We start from the raw sequence: 23,887 nt of genomic DNA on the forward strand, positions 1-23,887 counted from the left end.
TGAAATGTGTTTCCCTAATTCTAGAATATAACTGACAGTGTAATGATAAAAGCCAATCAGTTGTAGTTCAAACTTGTTCAGCAGGCCCTTAACAGTTAAGATCACAGTTCTTGAAACAGAAGAATGCAAAGTAGTAGCGTCTCATCAGGGTTGGTGAATAAAACAGGGCTATTGCTTCTCCTTTTCTTTCCAGAACTGGATCAGTCTTTTTGTCCCATAAGCTGAAGGACAGCACCTTGCAGCTATAAGCTCCTACTGGCCACCTGAGGCTTTTCCTTACTGTTTGATACCTGGTTCCACACCCACTGAGCTGCCTCTTCCTTCTGAAGACCCTGAGAAATGATAGAGTCATTCACCCATTTTTATGCAATGCTTTATTATCATCATCATCTTTAAATTAGCACAAGAAAATGATCAAAGTGCAAAAATTTCTTCTTTAAAAATAGATTTTTCCCCCCAAAGCAAATCCCACCTCATATATCCCTATGAATTGCCACATCAACCTACCCTGTTACCAGGTTCAGTATTTTCTAGACCAGACCCACCTCAGAAGTGGTAGCTCTGACCTTAGAGATTGTTCCAACCTCAAAACAGACAAGCTCTGAACAACCTATGCTAATTGATTCCACCTTAAGCAGAGCAGTGATACATGTCAACATCCACTTTATATGTCTAATACATGATCAAACATCTGCCATGAGGACAAAGTAACCCCCATAACATACTGCATATTTAAATTACTTGAATCAACATTTCCTTGGCAATGTACAATAAATCATAGAATCAGTCAGGGTTGGAAAGGACCACAAGGATCATCTAGTTCCAACCTTCCTGCCATGCCCAGGGACACCCTACCCTAGGTCAGGCAGGCCAGAGCCTCATCCAGCCTGGCCTTAAACACCTCCAGGGATGGGGCATGTGTCAAGATAGACCAAAAGTGCTTTCTAGCTTAGTTCTGAATCCATAAACACTTAAGTATGACAAATAACTGGACACTAGCAAAGTATTTTCATAATAAATTGCTCAAGTACACCAAGAGACCCAAACCAAAACTATTATTCCTCAAGTTTTTTCAACATGGAATTTTTCACTGCTTTTGCATAACTTCCATATTAGCAGCAGCTCAATCTGCCAGAGTGGAGAAAGAGTAGCAGGCTCCAATTAGTGACTGAGAGCATACATAGTTCCCTTGCTTAATGAATTTTGTCTGCCACACATTCCAAACCCACCAACCAATTCCTAACATTTTTGACCCACTTTGTACACTTGCAGTACTCACAGCAGTTGTAACCCACAGTTTTTAAGAGTTGCTTACAGGGAAATTATGGCCTGCAGATGGATTAAAAACTAGTGGTTATCAATCAAAGTATGGCTCTGAATGTAGTCATGGCTTAGATATAAAGCTATGGGGCTCTGGGACAGAAGGAAAACACAAAGTGCCAAACCCTGAACTCCAAAGCAGTGTGCTATTATAAATACATTTTACTTAAGAGTCATTAATTAGAATTTCTTTTTCAGTAGCATAGCAATTTTAACAGTTACATCTTTCTGTAACTGAAGATGCAAGGACATAGAGAAGAGAATGGTTTGCATCATTAGCAAGTTTCATGTGTATCCCCCTCTTTGTTTTTAATCAAAGGCTGCATCGATGTCTATTTAGAGTACAAGATCCACATCCAGTTTTACAGCCACTGCAATAGACAAGAGAATGGTGTTTTCTGAATTCTTTAATCAACTTCTTCTTCTGCTTCAGAGGAACAAGGGGGTCATTGTCCATCTCATGAAGCAGTGCCAGAAGATGCTGATTTGTTTGGTGTTTTTGATCTTCGTATTCTTTAGCTGTCACAGGCTGACAGAAGGTGAAGCCTTGGCAAAAAAAAATAAACAGAGGTTCAGATTGTTTAATGCATCACAGAATCATAGACCTGTTGAGGCTGGATGACACCTTTAAGATCATCAACCACTTGCCTAGAGCTCACAATCCCACCACTACTTCTAGAACACTACCACTAAACCATAAAATCATAGAATCAACCAGGTTGGAAGAGACCTCCAAGATCATCCAGGCCAACCTAGCACCCAGCCCTAGCCAGTCAACTAGACCATGGCACTAAGTGCCTCATCCAGGCTTTTCTTGAACACCTCCAGGGATGGTGACTCCACCACCTCCCTGGGCAGCCCATTCCAATGCCAATCACTCTCTCTGGGAACAACTTCTTCCTAACATCCAGCTTAGACCTCCCCCAGCACAACTTGAGACTGTGTCCCCTTCTTCTGTTGCTGCTTGCCTGGCGGAAGAGACCAACCCCACCTGGCTACAGCCTCCCTTCAGGTAGTTGTAGACAGCAATGAGGTCTGCCCTGAGCCTCCTCTTCTGCAGGCTGCACACCCCCAGCTCCCTCAGCCTCTCCTCACAGGGCTGTGCTCCAGGTCCCTCATCAGCTTTGTCACCTTTCTCTGGACACCTTCCAGCACCTCAACATCTCTCTTGAATTGAGGAGCTCAGAACTGGACTCAGTACTCAACCTGTGGCCTGACCAGTGTCAAGTACAGGTGCAGAATAACCTCCCTTGTCCTGCTGGCCACACTGTTCCTGATACAGGCCAAGATGCCATTGGCTCTCCTGGCCCCACTGCTGGCTCATGTTCAGTCATGTCCCTAAACACCACATCCATGCTTGTTTTAAATACCTCCAGAGATGGTGGCTCCACCATTCATGTAAGAACCTGATCAACACAGATCCATTTACTCCAGTTTAGATGTAACTGCAATTCTCTACAAAGGAGAAGAAACCTACATCTCTCCACTGAGCATCTAAACATTAACTGCAAATATAAAATGAACAAGCAGCTTCATAATTGCAGCATCTCATGTTTTTGTATTGCAAGCAAGCCTGCAAGACAAAAAGCAAACCCAGTTCTTGCCAACAGAAGCCACTACATGCACTTACAGATTGAAGCTCCCAAACTGAGGGCAAATAACCACAGGGCTTGTACCTGAGTGGTATGTTCCATGTACTGACAGATCACACAGGCTTCAGGAGCACTGTGGACAGGCAACTCCTTCTTCTGTCACTTTTATCTGCATTCTTTAGCTACACAATATGTGATAATCAAAACACTGAACTAGAAGCAGTTTGGATGTGTTCCAGAACCCAACACAGATGGTAAAAGATTCTGTATGCACCAAACACTTCTCAGACAGCTGCTCTATTAAACAGAGCATTAAACAGCACCATCACTTTCAGTATCATTCAGTTCCCTAATGCACTGGCAACATAGAAGTCAAAAGAAAGAAGCTAAGAAGTCAGAGGGAAATGAAATGATTTAAGCCAACCCTTTAGAATCACAGTGCTGAAAGACATTTTTGACACTAAGGCCAGATGGAAAGTTAACTCAGAAAAGAAATGAGCTGGAGAACACCAATCCCACATAAACACCAGGTGCCAAATGCCTTCCTTTTGGGATACACTACCCTTCTGTAAGCTCTTCATAAATGATGTGCTTACTCAGAAAAGGAGGAAAGTTTCATCAAGAGCACTACACAATCAAAGCCTGTGCTCAAAACATTATTAGATCCTCACACTACTGAGTCCTGTGAGAATTTTTGGGTGTCTTGTGGCAGAAATAGGAGAATTTTGTTTCAAAATGTAAGATCACATAAAATTCACAAACCAAATTATCAAGCAAATCACTTGAGGAGACACATTTTGTACTCAATTCTCCAGAAGTAATTATTCAGCTAAAAAAGAGGGAAAAAATGTGTTCCAACTAGATAATTAATAGATAATCTAACATTCAGAGGTCAGTGCTTTGCTTACAGCAGATAAAAGTAATTATTTGGTGAGTTAGCTACTAGGCTCTTTAATCATAGAATCAGCCAGGTTGGAAGAGACCTCCAAGATCACCCAGGCCAACCTAGCACCCAGCCCTAGCCAGTCAACTAGACCATGGCACTAAGTGCCTCATCCAGGCTTTTCTTGAACACCTCCAGGGATGGTGACTCCACCACCTCCCTGGGCAGCCCATTCCAATGCCAATCACTCTCTCTGGGAAGAACTTCTTCCTAACATCCAGCCTATACTTCCCCCAGCACAACTTGAGACTGTGTCCCCTTGTTCTGTTGCTGCTTGCCTGGGAGAAAAGACCAACCCCCACATGGCTACAGCCTCCCTTCAGGTACTTGTAAACAGCAATGAGGTCACCCCTGAGCCTCCTCTTCCCTCAGCTCCCTCAGCCTCTCCTCACAGGGCTGTGCTCCAGGCCTCTCACCAGCCTTGTTGCCCTTCTCTGGACACCTTCCAGCACCTCAACATCTCTCTCGAATTGAGGGGCCCAGAACTGGACACAGCACTCAAGGTGTGGCCTGACCAATGCTGAGTAGAGGGGAAGAATAACCTCCCTCATCCTGCTGGCCACACTGTTCCCTTCTACTAAAGGAAAATAACAGCTCATGCAGATACACAGTCAGAACATAGTCTATGCAAGATTGTAGTCAACTGGTGCTAAATCTAGTTGTATTAAAAGCTTTATATAAAAATGTGCATGATATCACCTACCTGAATTGACATCTGGATCTTGTCCTTGTAGCAAACTCTGAAGTCTCCTACTAGTTAGTTCCAGAAGAGTCAAAGGAGTCTGAAAACAAAACCCAACAAGGAAGGTTACAAAACAGTGCTTCTGCATTTTGAGAACCTAAAACTTTCATATGAGCAATTAAAGAAGAAGAGAAAATGCAATCACATCATTAAGTGGAGAAGAATCTATTCCTGCATTTAGGTACGCAATCAAAATCTCTCAAAAAGCACAAACACATCCATAGATGTTTATTCCTGATGTTTCTGGGTGAAGAAATAGGAGGCTAAATGTTCTAGATGTTTGTTTCTCATTAAGCTATGGCAGAAACTGTAAACCTTGAACTGACTTCAGCTTATACAGCACAAAAATGTCCTCAGTGGCAGGTCTGAAAGAGTGAGCTACCATCCACTCTGCTGTGGAGCACTTCATTTGTCAGATCTGGCTCCATCTGCAATCACATAACAAAGCCCCAACCCTTATGTCAAAACCTTTAACAAGGAGATGGCCACACTCAATGAGTGGCTCTCAATGGGTCCACGTCCATATGGAGGCCAATGACAAGCAGAGTCCCTCAGGGATCAGTCCTGTTCAACATCTTTGTGGGTGCCATGGACAGAGGCACTGAGTGCACCCTCAGTAAGACTGCTGATGACACCAAGCTGTGTGGTGCAGCAGCCAGGCTGGGGGGAAGGGATCCATCCAGAGGAACCTGGACAGGCTGGAGAGGTGGGCACAAGCCAACCTCAGGAGGATCAACAAGACCAAGTGCAAGGTCCTGCAGCTGGGTCAGGGCAATCCTAAGCACAAATCCAGGCTGGGTAATGAGTGGCTGGAGAGCAACCCTAAGGAGAAGGACTTGGGGGTGCTGGTGGAGGAGAAGCTCAACATGAGCCAGCAGTGTGCACTTGCAGCCCAGAAAGCCAAGCAGAGCCTGAGCTGCAGCAGAAGTGTGGCCAGCAGGGTCAGGGAGGTGATTCTCCCCCTCTACTCTGCTCTGCTGAGACCCTACTTGGAGTACTGCATCCAGTTCTGGAGCCTCCATTACAAAAAGGACGTGGAGATGCTGGAGCATGTCCAGAGAAGGGCCAGGAGGATGCTCAGAGGGCTGAAGCAGCTCTGCTATGAGGACAGACTTTTAAGAGTTGGGGCTGTTCAGTGTGGAGGAGGCTCCCAGGTGACCTTCTTGTGGCCTTCTGGCATCTGAAGGGGGCCTATAAGAAAGCTGGGGAGGGACTTTTTAGACTATCAGGGAGTGAGAGGACTGGGGGGAATGGAGCAAAGCTGGAGGTGGGGAGATTCAGACTGGAGGAAGTTGTTCACCACGAGAGTGGCAAGAGCCTGGAACAGGTTGCCCAGGCAAGTGGTTGAGGCCGTATCCCTGGAGGTGTTTAACACCAGGCTGGATGAGGCTCTGGCCAGCCTGATCTAGTGTGAGGAGCTTTACACAGTTGAGGAAAGCAAGTAGTCAAGTATCACAACTTTAATGCACTGCTTGAATGTAGGAAGTCAATATAGAGTCTGGGAAGGCTGCCTCTTCACAAAATGTGTGACAATATGACAAACTCAAACAAAAGAGATCTATAGAAGTAATGAGGCTAAACAGAAAGGTCATTTCATTTTGTGGATGAATATAGCTTTGGAAGTTACCATTTCAGAACCCTAGAAGGAACTAAGAGCTGTCAAAGCTGCACACATACCCTAGGGCACCAGAGAATGCCATCTCATAGGTATGCTAGCTGACTTCTGAGAAGAAAGTGACTTTCTAAAGGCCAAAGACACTAAGAAGCCTAAACATTTAGTAGATACCCATCAGAAACAAAGTGCCAAAAGGTCTGTATAAAAATGTAATACTTGAAATACCATTTTAAACACAAATGTTGCAAATAAAGTGAGAGGATATTATATGTAAAGGATTGTAAAGTTCTCCAAAAGCTGTCCTACATAGTCTGAAATAGCTCCTCACCCTTTTTGACTGTACCACTAAACTCTTAACTGACAGAAGAGTAAACTGTGCTCTACATACCTCTCATCTGTAGAGAGGCACTCAATCACATTTACCATTAAAGATGACAAAGTCAGTGAGGTAAGGAAAGTGCTACCTTGAAGAGCTCAGAGTGATTGTCCATCAGAAACTGAGTCAGCAGCTCTGCCTGTGCTTTTGACAATGCCTTATTTTGTAAGAGGAACTTAGTGCAAGTCTTGATGATCACTGACCTGTTATCAAACTGGAACAAGAACAACCGAGATGTGGCATTAGATTCACTTGCAGTGGGTCAGAAAAGACCATGTATAACAGGATGGGATCAGTGGGAAGAAGACATCATGATATATGAAAAGAAATCACAGTGGAAGGCAGTAAAGCATAATACTTTAAAGTTAGAAGTTAGCTTTGCTATAGGAAAAAGCTATTTCCCACACTCACTACAACAGATACCTGCTTTTGTAGTTTGTAGCCCTCAGGGTCAGATGCAATGGCAATGAAAGTCAGCAGCCTGTGTAGTTCTTCTCGGGTATGAGGTGCTAATAACTTCAAATACAGCTGTGATGCCTCTACAGCTTGATCAGTTTTACCTTTTTCTGCAGTGGAGTAAAACAGTGTACTCAGTGCAACTGTTCACAGACAGCACAATTCAATTCAATATTAATTCCATTTTTATTGATTTTTTTCCCCTCCAACAAAAGGTTATCTCAGCTTCTAAAACCTTTCAACAAGACTCAATTCAGTCAAAGTAAGCTTTAAAATCTGTGTCCCATTGCTAGTCAAGGAACAGACTTACTAGGACAACATATAACGACATTACTATGTTGTAAGTGCAAACATTTAAAGAGATGTTTGTGCTGTTTGTGTTCACACAGCTTAGTGTTCCATTCTAGGATTCATCTTAAAGTTCAATCATAGAATCAACCAGACTGAAAGAGACCTCCAGGCTCATCCAGTCCAACCTAGCACCCAGCCCTAGCCAATCAACCAGACCAGGGCACTAAGTGCCTCATCCAGTCTTCTCTTGAACACCTCCAGGGACAGCAACTCCACCACCTTGCTGGGCAGCCCTTCCAATGCCAATCACTCTCTCTGCCAACAACTTCCTCCTAACACTCAGCCTAGACCTCCCCCAGCAAAACTTGAGACTGAGTCCCCTTCTTCTGTTGCTGCTTGCCTGGCAGAAGAGACCAATCCCCACTTGGCTATAGCTTCCCTTCAGGTAGTTGTAGAAAGCAATGAGGTCACCCCTGAGAATCCTCTTCTCCAGGCTGCACACCCCCAGCTCCCTCAGCCTCTCCTCATAGGATTTGTGTTCCAGGCCCCTCACCAGAATTGTCGCCCTTCTCTGGACACCTTCCAGCACCTCAACATCTCTCTTTAACTGAGTAGCCCAGAACTGGACACAGTACTCAAGGTGTGGCCTGAGCAGTGCTGAGTACAGGGGCAGAAGAACCTCCCTCATCCTACTGGCCACACTGTTCCTGATCCAGGCCAGGATGCCATTGGCTCTCTTGGCCACCTGGGCACACTGCTGCCTCATCTTCAGCTACTATCTACCAGCACCCCCAGGTCCCTTTCTTCCCAGCTGCTCCCCAGCCGCTCCCCAGCCTGTAGTACTGCTTGGGGCTGTTGTGGCCAAACTGTAGGACTCTGCACTTGACCTTGTTAAATCTCATCCCATTGGCCTCTGCCCACCCATGCAGCCTATCAAGGTCCCTCTGCAGGGCTCTCTTACCCTCCAACAGATCCACACCTGCTCCTAGCTTTGTGTCATCTGCAAACTTACTGACGCTGGACTCAATCCCCTCATCCAGATCACCAGTAAAGATATTGACCAGGATTGGGCCCAGCACTGATCCTTGGGGAACACCACTAGTGACTGGCTGCCAACTGCATAAGCTTAACAATTCTAACTTTCTCATATCTTTGAGGTTTCCTTGTTTGATTTGTTGTTGTTGTTGTTGTTTTCTTCAGTTTAATTTTTGCTTTGGTTTCTTTTGAATTTTTTGTCTTCTGGAGTTTTTTGTCTTTTTTTGTTGATGTTGTCATTGTTGGTTGATGTCTGCTCCTCACCCCCTTATTTAAGCCATTAGCTGGTAGCCCAAAACATACAAAACTTTATTCTGGTTAACAAGAAAACTTTATAGCAATGATCTTACTTTTATGCTATTAAGCTTGAGCAGCAATTAAGGGAAATTCTGATTACTGTTAAGAAATGTTCACAGTGAGAAGAGCTGCAAAGTGTAACAGGTTACCCATAGAGGTTGGTGAACCTATACTTGCAGATTTTCAAAATTCAGCTGGACCAGGCACTAAGGAGCTTGGTCTAACTTTGGACTTTGTCCTTGCCTTGAACAGAGGTTTGGACTAGCAGCTTTGAGTGTTCTTTTCCCACCTATAAAATGAAGTGCATCTGCAATAGCATTGCAAGTGGTGTTATGACCCAGTTAACTCATACTTGGCAACTTACACCTTTTATGAAGCTTTCACTTGCATTTTTCTTGTTCCAGGTTGTTCTTACCTATAAGTTCTATAATTCCTGAATGAATATCAAGATCCTGAGCAGTAAGAAGGGAGTCCTTCTTTTGAGTATAGTATTTTACTATAACATCAAAAAGAATCTTCTTGTATGCATTCAGACTGCAGGTGCTGTCAGCACTTGGAGGTAACTGCTGACTAACCATCACTGTGAATTGGTCTGGGAAATACTCCAAGCACTCAATTGCAGCATAGAGCCATTTATCAAGCCTGTAAAAGGAGAAGCTAAGTTTAGTGCTTACTTTAAAATGCTCTTCCTATTATTTAAGCCTTTAAACTAAAATTTGATAGAAACAACCATGCAGGTAAGTCACATATCTGAACCATGTTAAACTTGTTGCTTATTAAGAAGTTTATGTAACTCATCTCACTACAGTACTTCAAGGACCTGCTCATAATAGGCAACTTCCATGGTTTCCCAGTGCTGTAGACAATATAACCCAGGTATGTTCAGATTAAAATGAGCTGCAACTCTAACAGACTGACACTCACTCCAAGACACTTGTCTGACTGAGGTAGTATTTAAAAATCAAACAGCCCTCTGCTGTAGTAGACATCAAAAAGAGTAATCCCATGCAGAGTGAAAACCCACCAGGGGTAACCAGTGTAAGAAAGCTGGGAATTGGATTTCACAAAGAGAAACAATTAGTTTGATAACAGCAAAGACAGAAATAGTTTCAATCTCAGAAGACTGTGGAACCAGTTTTCAATTCCAATATCTGTTGTAAAGATCTAGGAGTGAAGCCCCTAGAAATCGGGAGTGTTTTCAACACTTAAGGCTAAAGCTTTAGAGTATACTTAAAATCCTCAAATGCCCAAAAACTTTTTGTGAATTCTTTTACCACTTCTGCAATCAAAGCAAAGTACATTAATGCCACCCCTTTTTACAAGTATGGAAGTGTGGCAATGTCTATTTTGTCCACTTATTTCTGATCAAGACTAAAACGAAGTGTTCACTAATGATTTCATTTCATAGATGTATTACTTACTCAGGTAAGTTTAAGCTACATGTAACCTCTCTGTCCAGGAAAGTATTGGAGATAACCAAATCTTCTTCCTTGCTGAAACAGTCTGGTTTTGTCTTCACTGAAGACACCAAGATACCTTCTAGAAGGGGAACATCAATTATCTGCAGCAGTCGTAGCAGAGTCTGCTGTTTCCAGACATCATCTATTACTGATACCATAAGCAAAGAAGAAAACACCCTCAGAAATAAGATCTTATGCAAAACACTGACCTGTGTTGTTACTCAAAAACATTTTAAATGCTCAAACAAGGTAACAGCATAATATGAAGTTTCTGTGTTGGAGAAGAAGAGATCAAAACAGGTACACTAATTAAAAAAGGCTTTATAGAGATCAATTCTCTAATGTTAGAATTAATAGTCATCTATTTCACAGTATCACCAAGGTTGGAAGAGACCTCATAGATCATCAAGTCCAACCCTTTACCACAGAGCTCAAGGCTAGACCATGGCACCAAGTGCCACTTCCAATCTTGCCTTGAACAGCTCCAGGGACGGCGACTCCACCACCTCCCCGGGCAGCCCATTCCAGTGTCCAATGACTCTCTCAGTGAAGAACTTTCTTTGAGCCTAAATTTCCCCTGGCACAGCTTGAGGCTGTGTCCTCTCATTCTGGTGCTGGCCACCTGAGAGAAGAGAGCAACCTCCCCCTGGCCACAACCACCCCTCAGGTAGTTGTAGACAGCAATAAGGTCACCCCTGTGCCTCCTCTTCTCCAGGCTAACCAATCCCAGCTCCCTCAGCCTCTCCTCGTAGGGCTGTGCTCAAGGCCTCTCCCCAGCCTCGTTGCCCTTCTCTGGACACACTCAAGCATCTCAATGTCCCTCCTAAACTGGGGGGCCCAGAACTGAACACAGCACTCAAGGCGTGGTCTAACCAGTGCAGAGTACAGGGGCAGAATGACCTCCCTGCTCCTGCTGACCACACCATTCCTGATGCAGGCCAGGATGCCACTGGCTCTCTTGGCCACCTGGGCACACTGCTAGCATATTCAGTAATATGTACACCAGAAAACAAGTGAATAACAAAGGAATCATACCACACAGATATATTTAACCTTAAAGTCTATTCGCTTCTCAAGTGGTATTGGCATAAATAGAACAGCACAACCCTGCAAAAATTTAGCCCTGTTTCATCTCCTTCAGTTTACTTACTGCGAGCACTTACCCATGTAGTACTGATTCAGCTATTACATCATTAAATTTAGGACTGACAGGCAATGTCTAACAGAAATTAGGTACTCCAAGTTGATATAGCAAAGAAAAATCAAGCCTGAAAAAGAAAAATTCAATCCTCACCTCTTTTTGAAAGCAGATGAGTTGGTTCACTAATTCTGATCTTTGCAGGTAAAGATGCATGAATGTTTATTGATCGAAGAAGCTCCTCTACCCTCTTTTTATCAGCTGCTTCTAATGCTAAGGGGTTTGAAAGTGTTATTTCACACTTTGCCCTGTTTAGTGGGGAAAAGAAAAAGTTATACATCTAACAAATACCATCATGGCACATTTATCTTTCTGTCAGTTCCTAAACTGCTGTTAAATCAGAACTTCTGGGCTTCGTGGTACCTGGGGTCCAGCCAGCCAGAAAAAATGGCCATCCACATCTGCTTTGTGCAAAGGTGTGCTAGCCTGAGCCCAGCTAGAATATTTTGGTGAGAAGAACTAGATTATAAGATGTGAAAAGGAAACAATGGTGATGTCTACTGCACTCATAGGCTTGCTGAGATGTATCAAAACAAGAACACAAACTTACATAATGGAGTTGCTCTCTGGCTGCCTGCACTTTTCTCCCTAACCTGCTGTCTAATCCCTCTGCTTCCTAACTCCTCTGGCCCATTCTCCAAACTGACCTTGAACATTGGGCAAAGTCTGGGATAAGGCAGAGGAGTGGAAAGGAGGTGGAAGGATGACTGAGAGCCCCCTCCTGGGGACTCTGGTTTCTGGGAGAGTTGTTGTGTTTCTGTATTACTTTTAACTTGTACATTTCTGTCTATAGCTGTATAGATTGTAAATACCTGCTTGCATATTTTGCTAAGCTGTCAATATAAAGCTTCATTCTTTCATTTCCAGCTTGGCTGAGTCTGGACTGGGTGATTTTTCTTAAGTGTGGAGGGGGCAGGTAACACCCAAACCATCACAAAAGGTCAAGGACATTAATTTCAAATAGTATTTATAGTTCCAATTTCTTTTATCAGTTTCTAACAAGTAGCTCATTCATGCTAACTCTCAGACTTCAGCACAACTGACTGCAAACCAGCACAACTCCTAGGCTTCTGCTGCTGTGCCAGACTCCATGCTAAAGCACAGTGGGCAGATCAAAGCAATTCACCAGAACTAGAGTCAGCAAAATGGAACAGAAATACACCAGAAAAAGGCAAAGAAGGGTATTTTGTTACTACCAAGAAATACTAAATTGCACCTGCAATTTAGGCCCATAGTTTTTAAAGTCTCCCCTACTTGGGTTAGACAGGGATAACTTCATCTACAGTTAGCACACATTAAGAGACAATAAAAAAAAGGGGGGGAAAAAGGAAATCAGACTGGCTCAGGGTAACTCACTTGGAGCATCTTTTAGTCTTCTGTTTGAAGATTTGCTCAGGAGACCAGCTGTCATTGCCTTCATTCTTTCTTGGAAGAGGAGTAAGGTTGCTATTTACAAATCTATAGAGGCTAGTGTTTGTGTCTTCAAACTCTGTTTCTTTCTCAGTCTTGAACAAAGCAAGCTTTGCTCCAGCCGGCTCAAACACCTTGTGATCCATCAACGCCTGGCACACACGGACGCCTTTCAGCCGAGATATGTCATTGCAGCTCAGGTACATGCTTTGCATCAGGTGGCTCAGGACCACATCAACAGCATTTGCTCCAGTGAAGCAGTTTTTATATGTCTTCAGATGCTGCCGACGTCTTTTGATTTCCACTTGACTGTGAAGGGCATGAATAATACTGTTCCACAGCTGAGTTGCTTGAAAAGGACCATCGCAGCCTGCAAAATATTTATGGGGAAGGTTCACAGCCGTTTATAAAGCTTTAGTTTTCAATGCTTTGAAAGAGTTTTAATACATACATAAATTCTGCAAGCTTTGTTTTACAAAGACAGAGGAAGGGAACAGCACAGGAATCTGTCCTTTTTGTAAACTCACATTCGCTAAGGTGGTCAAGAAAAGAGAACGAATAGGTAGAGGCAACAAAACGGAACAGAAATATACCAGAAACAGGAGAGGAAAGGGCTTTTGTTACTGTTGTTACTATACCCATTGCATGTATCCACACACGGCTGAGGCTTACAGGGACCTCTGGGGCCAACCTCACCTGCTCAATTAGAGCTACCTAGAGCTGGTCACCCAGGACTATGTTTAGACAGTCGCTGAACATCTCCAAAGGTGGAGAACCCGCAACGGCACCGGAACGAAAAGCTTGGCTGCATCCTCTGCGTTCTCCCTTCAAGTACTTGTGCACATTAATAAGAACGTCCTGAGGCTTCTCTTCTCCAGGCTTAGCAGTCCCAGCTCTCTCAGCCTCACCTTCCTCACTACCCAGTTTCTCCTCCACATAGCAGCCTCGGCTCAGCAAACGACAAACCGGCTCAAAACCTGCTTGCCAATCTCCGCTCCGACGGCTCGGGCTTGGCCTGTCACTTGTAGTGCCACTCACCCGCAGCTCCGGAGAGCTTTGCCACAGGCAGCCACGCTCGGCTCTGCGCAGCGGCTGCCCTCTGCCCTAGCTCCCAGCAGCCCGGCCCCGAGGCGGCGGCCGCGGGCGCCCATTCAACCGGCAGGCCCGCGCCAACCCCCCTGCCAGCTCCGCTCTCCGGCGAGGCGCGGAGCCGCCGCCGGCCCCACAGGCGCCGCGACAGAAAAAGCCGCGACAGCGCAGAAACGGGAGCAGCTCTCCTTCCCCCACCTCGCCGCGGCCCGCCGCCCCGCCGCAGCTCTAGCTCGCTGTGACTGCGGAGCCGCCTGAACCGCGGAGTCAAGCAGACCGCCATAAGCGCGGCCGCCGCTGGCGGAAGCTGGTGCAGTGCATCACTTCCCCCCGCCTCCGCCGCACCCGGCGCCGGGCGCCGCCCCTCGGGGCGGAAGTGAGCCTCGCTCCGCTCCTCCGCTCCCTCACGGCGCTGTGCCTGTCGCTATGGAGTAGCTGGAGCGGGACGGGGACGGAGCGAGGCACTGAGCTGGCTTGACAGGTGCCTTGCCGGGCCCACAGGGCGACGGGCAGCCGGGCGCTGCGCCGGCAGCTTCCCACAGGCTCAGGTAAGAGGCCTGCCTGCCTCCCGCGTACCGGGGCAGGAGCGACTGACTGCCCGTGGCCTAGTGTCACAGCGCGGGACAGACAGGGCCCGCAGGCTCCGGAGGCGGCGGTGTCGCGTCTGGGGAGCCCGGCTGTGAGGGGTACAGGGGAAAGAGGCCGCCGTGAGCAGGGCCCGGTGGAAACTCTTGAGCTGTCCGAGCCAGTACGTCGCGGATCACCGCTCGCCGCCGCTCACCTGTGCCCGCGGCCGCTGTGCGCCCCGGGCAGGCTCTCTGCCGGCTGCCCCGCGGAGCAGGGAGCGCAGTCAGTGGCCTTTGGGGCATTCCCTGCGCGCCGCTGGCGGCCGCTCCTCGGCAGAGCGGTGCGAGTTCGGTCTCACTGTAAGTAAGAGGGGATACCTTATCCAGAATTAGCGCAGCATATGGGTTAGTTTTTGCCTGACAGCAGGCGGCAAATGGATCGCCGTGCATGGATCGCATTCCAGGAGTTTTTGGTAGGGTTTCAATGGCAGCTCAGTACCGAAAAAAAAGCTGAATGAGAATCGTGAAATGGACTTGTTCTGAGGGCAGTTACACCGTGCACAGCGCATCACTGCATCCGATTCTTCCGTGGGTGTTTGGCCGAAGGTCGGTTGTGCCTGAAATATTGATTGATGGATTTCTTCATCAGTTTGGTGAGACTTGCTTTCTCTAGCCCGTGTGGATTCGTGATAGTCTGGGTGAGGTGGTTATAGGATGGAAGTTTGGGCTGGGTCGTGTGAAATGCTCATGCACCTGCACTGCTGCCTTGTTGCACAGGTGCAAATCCCAGCTTGTCACAGGCAGAAATGCTGTCAAGTATGATGCGTGCTGTGCACAGGATCAGTGCATTGGGTGAAGCTGTGATTTAGTTCAAGGATGAATTAATAGTTTTAAATCATAGAATCAACCACGTTGGAAGAGATCTCTAAGCTCGTCCAGCCCAACCTATCACCCAGCCCTAGCCAGTCAACTAGACCATGACACTGAGTGCCTCATCCAGTCTTTGCTTGGATGCCTCCAGGGATGGCGACTCCACCACCTCCCTGGGCAGCCCATTCCAATGCCAATCACTCTCTCTGCCAACAACTTCCTCCTAACATCCAGCCTAGACCTCCCACAGCAAAACTTGAGACTGTGTCACCTTGTTCCATTGCTGGTTGCCTGGCAGAAGAGACCAACCCCACCTGGCTACAGCCTCCCTTCAGGTAGTTGTAGACAGCAAATGAGCCACTGAGCCTTCTCTTCTCCAGGCTGCGCACCCCCAGCTCCCTCAGCCTCCCCTATAGGGCTCATGTTCTGGGCCTCTCACCAGCTTCATCACCTTTCTCTGGACACGTTCCAGTATCTCATCTCTCTTGAATTGAGGAGCCCAGAACTGGACACAACACTCAAGGTGTGGCCTGAGCAGTGCTGAGTACAGGGGCAGAGTAACCTCCCTTGTCCCACTGGCCACACTGTTGCTGATGCAGGCCAGGATGCCATTGGCTCTCTTGGCCACCTGGGCACACTGCTGGCTCATGTTCAGCTACTATCTACCAGTAGCCCCATATCCCTTTTTTCCTGGCTGCTCTCCAGCCACTCTGTCCCCAGCCTTTAGCACCATGCAGTTGTTCTAGGTGAGTGAGCATGTTGGGTTGTTTTCAATGTTTTGAATGTTTTCATAGAATCAACCAGGTTGGAAGAGACCTCCAAGATCATCCAATTTCTTCTTGCTGTTAGCTGTTGCTTACTGCCTTGCCAAGTGATTAGTTCGTCGTCATGCTGATGTATCGTTGCCGATGTACATCAGCATAAAGGCCATTATTGGCTGCAAGGGGAATTTGTGAAATCAATACATCTACCTTCCAGGTTTCATATTTTTGAATTCATTCCAAGTGTCATGGACTTAGGGTAGGTAGCATTAGTATTACTCATGACATTAAACCAAGCAATCAAATGTCTTAAACATTTATTGCTTGTCCTGTGTAGCTTGTCTGAACGCTATTAAAATCTTGTCCTTTTCTCATTGGTTACAAACTGGGACACAGGAGGTGCCACCTTAACATGAGGAAAAAGTTCTTTACTGTGAGGGTGCTGGAGCACTGTAACAGGCTGCCCAGAGAGGCTGTGGAGGCTTCTTCTATGGAGACTTTCAAGACCAGTCTGGATGTGCCTGCCTTAGGTGATGCTGCTTTGGCAGGAGGGTTTGAGTAGATAATCTCTCGAGGTCACTTCCAAGCCCTACCATCCTGTGATTACCTTTTAATTGAAAATGCACATTTTGAATGTGGGTGACTGGCTTTGTTGTCCCATGGTTCTTCATTTTTCTGTACATAGTAGTTTAATCCTAAAAGAATTGAGCAAATCAGATTTTGTGCAGTTGAAAACAAAAATTGCCTGTTTCAGATACAGTTAAATAATCATAGGTTTTGTGGTCTTGTAGATACTGCCTAATATCTGCTGTACAGGGCATGGGTTTTCTAAATACATTGTTCCTGGGTTTATTGCAGTTGGTAATAGCAATTTTTGTTAATTACACTATTTTAGATGCAATCCAAATGTTGATACAAGTATTTCCACAAATTTACAGAGTTAGATGGACATAAAATTAACCTCCAAGCTGCTTATTAAGAAGTTTCCCAGTACTCCTTGTTCAGTAGCTAAGTTGAACAGTAATTTGCATACTGTCAGGCTGAAAAGGAACAGGTTGGACAGGGCCTACCAAGCTTGGTTTATAAGTCCTAACCCTTCCAACAATGGAATGCTATTAACATTCTCACCTAGTGGCATTTCCAGGCTTCTCACTGCAGTTAGTCTGGCACTCAGAGCAGAGTACTCCTTGCCTGCCCTATATCCCTTAGGACTCTGAACTCCACCACTGCGTGACCACTGCAGTCCAGGCTGCCCCCAGACTTGACGTTGGTGATGAGTTCACTTGTATTTGTGACCATAAGGTCCAGTATTGCTTTCCTTCCTGTAGGGCTCAAGAATTTATCATCCAGGCACTGCAGGACTCTCCAGGGCCGCCTATAGCTTGCCATGCTGTTTTTTCCAGCAGATGTTGGGGTGGTTGAAGTCCCTCAGCACAAGAGGCTGTGAGCATGAAGCCTCCTCAACTGGAGTAGGAAAGCTTCATCAGTGGTCTTCCCTTGATCTGGTGGCCTCTAGTAAATGCAAACCAAGGTTCCCCTTGTTGTCTTTGTCTCTAATTCTTATCCGTAAGCTCTCAACCTGTTTATGGCAGTTTTTCAGGGACAGTTCCTCACACTATCCCTTTCTCAGGAAAAGGAGGACAATGCCTCCACCCTTCCTTCCTCGCCTCTCCCTTCTGAGCAGGCTGTAGCCATCAGCAGCTACACTCCCATCTTAGGATTCATCCCACCAGGTCTCAGTGATGGCTACCAGGTTGTAGTTTTCTAACCACACAGTACCTTCCAACTCCTCCTGTTGTTGCCTGTGCTGGGTACATGCATTCCTGCAGCGACTTCACCTGGACAGTGGCTGCATCACTTTCTCAGCAGAGCTGCCCTTGATTTCCTTGAGGTGTCTTATGGGAGTTCCTCAGAAGTCCAATTCTCTGTTTATCGTGGGCCAGCATGATTTCTTCCCTTCCCCTCTTCCCAACTGCTTTAAAGCCCTGTCGATGACTTCCACTAGTTCCTTAGCAAGGACCCTCCTTCTCCCTTGAGAAAAGTGGTTGCCATCTGGTGCTAGCATGCCTGGTGCCACATAGGTCAACTTACTGTGACAGAACCCAAAATTTTGAGGCTGGCACATCACCCACACTGACAGGTTTTGACAAGCACACTGTGGTAAAGTGCACATTTTCTTACTCGTCTCCTGTCTGATGCACACCTCTCCTTTTGCTGGTCTGAGCACTTCAGCAGCCCTGCACTTCAGAAAATGTGCAGTTTCATGAGCATTGGGATTGAAGGAGCCTGATTTTCGTTCAGATTTGCTTCTTGTTGATTAATGTTGACACAAAGTGTGACCTTTTCCCTTCGCTGGAATAGTTTCTAGATCTTCTGCTTTATTCAGTTACCCGTTTTCAAAAAGTGGTTGAATTTCCTAGTCATTAATTGCTTTGTTGCATCTAATGAATGATCAAGAGACTGAGAAGTCTGTGAGGAGGAGCAGAGGCAGTGCCATGTCATCCCCAAGCATACCCACACAGATGTGTGTATGCAATGTGGCTGCCTACAGTTGGGAAGCCACAGGAGTTGTATTTCAGTGTGGGTTTTGTGGGTTGTCCTGCATCCCAACGGATCTTTGGTTAGATGTTGGGGTCTCACATTGACAGAAACTGAGAGAACTGTGAAGCTTTTCTTTGTTCTCTTGATTTTGTAGGATTGCAGCTTGTTGCACAGCTGTGACAATGGAGTCCATGCTGAACAAATTGAAGAGCACCGTTACAAAGGTGACGGCTGATGTCACCAGTGCAGTCATGGGAAATCCTGTCACCAGGGAATTTGATGTTGGTCGACACATTGCTAGTGGTGGGAATGGTCTTGCATGGAAGATATTTAATGGAACTAAAAAATCAACAAAACAGGTGGGTTGTCAAGTAAAGACCTAGTGTTCATGAAGCCTTAGGTAACATTCTTATGGGGAACGTTGGTAAGTAGCACTGAAACCCAAAATCCAACTGAGTAGACTATTGCTTAGGGTAATACTATAAGTAAGAGGAAAAGAACTCAGCGTTGTTTAAATACATTGTATTCAGCTACATAGGTGATAGTTGCTTTAAAGCTTTACTGCTGGAAAAGGAAGTGGTTCTGTGTGCATAGCAAACAATTCAAGACCAAGATCAAGAATGAATCTGAGTGAAAAGTGATCTGACAAGAAGGAAGAGGTTTATTTTAATGCGGACTGTTTGTCTAATTTGTTTTACCTTGCAGGTTTTATTTTTTTGCCAGCAGTAGTGACTTCTTATGGTTTAAATTAATCATGAAGTATGTCATCATTTGTTCTCAGCAGAACAAACAGTATTTTTTTGCTCAGCTGCAGTACAGAGATTGAGGAATTAGAAATGTCAACACTTCCTCTTGGGACGGAAAACTCTATTTTCATATTAATTTCTACTAGTTTCTTACCTTTATTCCTAATGCTGGTACAGGAGTCTAAGTAACTCTCAGTTTCATGATCAAGTTTTAAATTACCTTTTTTTTCCTTCCATTGATTTATTTCTCTTTAATAATCTCCAAGATGGTGATGCAATCTAATTTTTTATTTCATGTCAACCTCTGTCACTTCAGTGTTTCATAGAATTCCTTAATTTTATCTCACTCCTTTTGGTTGGAAGAACTATTTTCTCTGGTTTTAACATTTCTGGGACTTCTTTTAAGGATTAAAAAAATCTTAATGTTTTATTGTGTGAATGGTCTGATTAGATTAATTGATTGCTTTGGCTATGACTGTCTACTGTAATATAGATTGTACTGGTTTGGCGCAAGACGTTGGACCAGAGTCTGGTTTGATACAACACTAAGTATAAGTTAATGTGATGCCAATTGAATGCATTTGTGCTCAGAATATTTTAATTGTTCTTAGTTCCTAGAATAGCTTCGGTTGGATAAGACTTCTAAGATCATTGAATCCAGCCATTAACTCAAGACCACCATGGCCATTAAAACATGTCCCAAAGTGCCATGTCTACACGTTTCTTGAACACTTCCAGGAACAGCGACTCCACCACCTCCTTGGGCAGCCTGTTCCAATGCCTGATCACTCTTTAACCAATATTTTTTTCCTAATATCAAATACCTACTTAAAATCAAGCTGATTTCTGGCCTGTGGATCTGCTGCTTTGTCACTGTTTAGACAGTAGTTGTCTATACCTATATAAAATCAAGCTGATTTCTGCCCTGTGGATCTGCTGCTTTGTTACTGTTTAGACAGTAGGTGTAGTTCACAAATTATTACATAAGATAAGGAACAGTAGTACTTTAACTCTACAATATACATATTCCAGAGGTTATATACAGGAACCTGTGTGATTATCGCTAGGATGTGTATTTATACACACATATACACTGAAATACCTGTTTCATAGATGAGATTATACTGTAGATGTAAAAAAATGTGTGTATGGAATTGTGTAAAGGCTTGGATTCAGGCTGTGGTATATGCAAAGTTAATTTTGTTGCTTATTTCTAGGAAGTGGCTGTTTTTGTCTTTGATAAGAAGCTAATAGACAAGTACCAAAAATTTGAGAAGGATCAGATTATTGACTCTCTAAAACGAGGTGTTCAGCAGCTCACCAGGCTTCGACACCCTCGACTGCTCACTGTTCAACATCCACTGGAAGAATCCAGGTAAGATGTAGTGAAGTTGAGAGTAGACTTAATTACTGCTCTGTTACCAGTTGTAAGATATTTGGAACATTCAGCATGTACATCTGATGAGATTTACTGTATTTACTATCCCCAGGGAGGTGGTGGAGTCACTGTCCCTGGAGGTGTTCAAGAAAAGACTGGATGAGGGACTTGGTACTATGGTCTAGTTGACTGGATAGGGCTGGAGGATAGGTTGGCCTGGATGATCTTGGAGGTCTCTTCCAACCTGGTTGATTCTATGATTCCATAATTCTACTCCTCTAAGACTGGTGTACATCTCTCCTCAGATTTACTGTCTTTCTCCCAAGTCATAGAATGAATATTTTTGTGTGAATCCAATCAATTATATTGTTCTTAGCCCAGTTGCAGCCTATTGTCCTTACAGCCTGGACATGTTGTAGTTAAATTAATTTAATTTTTAAAGAAATCTGTTAAAAATTGTTTTCTTTCAAAAATTTATACATGAATTCCATTTAGGAGATGTATATTTACTTAGTGTATATGAGATTGGAGATCAAGTGAGACAAAATTCACTGTGTTTTGTAGTGGTTATTTCTTTATGGCAGAACACTAGACATAATAATAGGTTTAGTCTTAGAGATTTATCATTCAACTCTAGTGCTAAGAGCACAGTGATAACCAATAAATAAGATGAAGGTTTGTTAGAATGGAAAGCTGATCCTATCGAGGAAGATCATGAAAAAGATTTTAGATGTGTTTTCCAAAATCATTATTCTAAGTAATAGCTTAATAAATATTCCTGTAGATTGCCTTTCAAGCTTCAGCATTTGAGTGTCTCTGTTGCATTTTTCTGAGTGTGCTGCCTTCTAGGAGGGTGAGATTACTGTAGGAAAGTGTCTTCATCTTTACAGTGCCTACTTTGGGAAAGATTTCTTGGATTAAATGACACTTGCATATTCATAGATATTTTTCCTCCAGTACTAAACACATTTCACATTAACAAGAGTTCAAAGCTGCACTTGCCCCTGTGGCTCAGTGTAGCCTAAGGAAGATTAATTAGGTAATTGAAGATGGCTCTCAGTACTTTCAAACAGTAAATAAACCATTAAATGCTAAATGGCCTAGGGTCACCTCAGTCACTGTGTACACAAGTGAATCCTAGAGTATACCTTAGGCTTCTTCCTAAAATTATCACAGTGTTTCATTGACTCAGCAGCTGCATCTGTAATTATGTTTACCCTGAACTCTGTGCTTCAGAGGAGAAGACTAATATTCATACCTTGGAGTTCTAAGAAGTCTTTGATGTTCTTATAAAGAATTGAAGCTTTTCGAGTAAAGTTTACAGTGTAGTTATTCATAGTTTCATAGAATGGTTTGGGTTGAAAAGGACCTTAAAGGTCATCTAATTCCAGCCTTCCTGCTATGGGCAAGGACACCTTCCACGAGACCAGGTTGCTCAAGGCCTCATCCAGCTTGGCCTTGAGTACCTCCAGGCAAGGGGCATCCATAACCACTCTGGGCAAACTATTCCAATGTCTCACCACCTTCATTGTAGAGAATTTCTTCCTAATCTCCACTCCAAATCTGCCCTCCACAGGTTTCAATTCATTCCCTCTTCTATTGTAACAAGTCCTTGTAAAAATCCCTTTGTGGCTTTCCTGTAGACCTTCTGGAAGGCTGCTATAAGATATCCCCAGAGTGCTCTTTTCTGCAGGCTGAGCAACCCCAACTCTCTCAGCCTGTCCCCACAGGGGAGGTGTTCCAGCCCTCTGATCAGCTTTGTGGCTATACTCTGGACCTGCTCCAGCAGTGCCATGTCCTTGTTTTGGGGACACCAGAACTGGATGCAGTACTCCGGTGAGGTCTCATGAGAGAGGAGAGGCACCACATTTTGGTGACTCTAATGTACAAGCAGCTTTCCCACTACTAATAGAATGTTTCTACTCCAAATTACTTGCATTCAGTGTTGAGATATTGGAACATGTTCAGAGAAGGGCAACAAAGCTGGTGAGAGGCTTGGAACACAGTCCTGTGGGGAGAGGCTGAGGCAGCTGGGGGTGTGCAGCCTGCAGAAGAGGAGGCTCAAGGGTGATCTCATTGCTGTCTACAACTACGTGAAGGGAGGCTGTAGCCAGGTGGGGATCAATCTCTTCTCTCAGACAACCAGCAATGGAACAAGGGGAACAGTCTCAAGTTGTGCCAGGGGAGATCTGGGCTGGATGTTAGGAAGAAGCTCTTCATAGAGAGAGTGATTTGCCATTGGAATGGGCTGCCCAGGGAGGTGGTGGAGTCGCCGTGCCTGCAGGTGTTCAAACAAAGCCTGGATGAGGCACTTAGTGCCATGGTCTGGTTGATTGGCTAGGGCTGGGTGCTAGGTTGGCCTGGATGATCTTGAAGGTCTCTTCCAACCTGGTCGATTCTCTAACTCTATGTAATTATATTTAAGCTAAATGTATCTAGCATACCTATTCTGATGTGCACACTTTTCCATGTCTTCATGTGATTAATAAATCTTTATGCTAATTCTAAAATATAAATGCATTTACTTAAATCTGGCTTGAATTCCAGCAACAGCACAGATGAGCAGTATTATTCTATATTTAGTTTGCTATTGGAGGGAAGAATAAAAAAGCCAATTTACAAATTCACTCATAGTGTCATTACTACCCATTAAAAATAGTAGAAGAGTGGAGTCCCAGATATTTAATTTACTCGAGCTGCCATCTGTTGCTGTTTTCCCCAGAGCATATGCAGTTTTGGCCATCATTTTTATTTGCAACTTGTTTTCCTTTTATTATGTTACTCTGAATTTCATTTTGATGTTATTTAGGGAACTGGTAAAGAAACTGCATTGGATGACAGACTTCAGCTTCTGCAGTACTCAGTTGTTTTAATTACATTTGGCCCATCCTTCCGTTGCTCTGCTTTGAGGTCCTTATTTAGTTATCTCCTGAACTAAAAATAAACAGCTCTCTTTTTATTCCCTCAAAATAACACCAGTCAGAGAGTTTATGTTAGGAAAACAACTGTTCCCTAGGTATTTTTATTGTCTGTGCCTTAGCTGTTGATGTGCAAGCTCTGTGGTAACTTGAAGAAAATGAAATCTTCCGCAAGAAGAAAGAAAATTAAGAACTCTATCTTTCTGTCCTCTGTACTTACTGCAGAAATGAGTTTTGTAGCCCTATCTTTGTTGATAGAAACATTTTAGGTCAGCACCAAGCG

At 44.5% G+C, this 23,887-nt stretch overlaps 2 protein-coding genes across 4 annotated transcripts in view; one reads left to right on the plus strand and one right to left on the minus strand.

The window, feature by feature from the left end:
• Positions 1–363: 363 nt before the first annotated feature.
• DEPDC4 (DEP domain containing 4) lies at positions 364–14,107 on the minus strand. Its single transcript, XM_064155003.1, has 9 exons — positions 14,023–14,107; positions 12,682–13,105; positions 11,422–11,573; positions 10,089–10,275; positions 9,083–9,309; positions 7,012–7,154; positions 6,677–6,802; positions 4,559–4,637; positions 364–1,866 (listed from the first exon to the last, which is right to left on the minus strand). Exons 1-9 carry the CDS (start codon positions 14,105–14,107, stop codon positions 1,634–1,636), a joined length of 1,656 nt encoding a protein of 551 aa, XP_064011073.1. The 3' UTR covers positions 364–1,633.
• Positions 14,108–14,207: 100 nt separating this feature from the next.
• The window catches only part of SCYL2 (SCY1 like pseudokinase 2), a 33,240-nt gene continuing 23,560 nt past the window's right edge, over positions 14,208–23,887 (plus strand). For all 3 annotated transcript variants that reach the window (XM_064155005.1, XM_064155004.1, XM_064155006.1), the window contains exons 1-3: positions 14,208–14,372; positions 18,717–18,921; positions 20,526–20,683. In XM_064155005.1, coding sequence (XP_064011075.1) covers positions 18,745–18,921; positions 20,526–20,683 — 335 coding nt within the window. In that variant the 5' untranslated portion in view covers positions 14,208–14,372; positions 18,717–18,744. The remainder of the gene's footprint in view (positions 14,373–18,716; positions 18,922–20,525; positions 20,684–23,887) is intronic.

The sequence above is a fragment of the Pogoniulus pusillus genome, chromosome 15 (genome assembly GCF_015220805.1).
Source record: "Pogoniulus pusillus isolate bPogPus1 chromosome 15, bPogPus1.pri, whole genome shotgun sequence".
In the NCBI taxonomy this organism is placed as follows: domain Eukaryota; kingdom Metazoa; phylum Chordata; class Aves; order Piciformes; family Lybiidae; genus Pogoniulus; species Pogoniulus pusillus.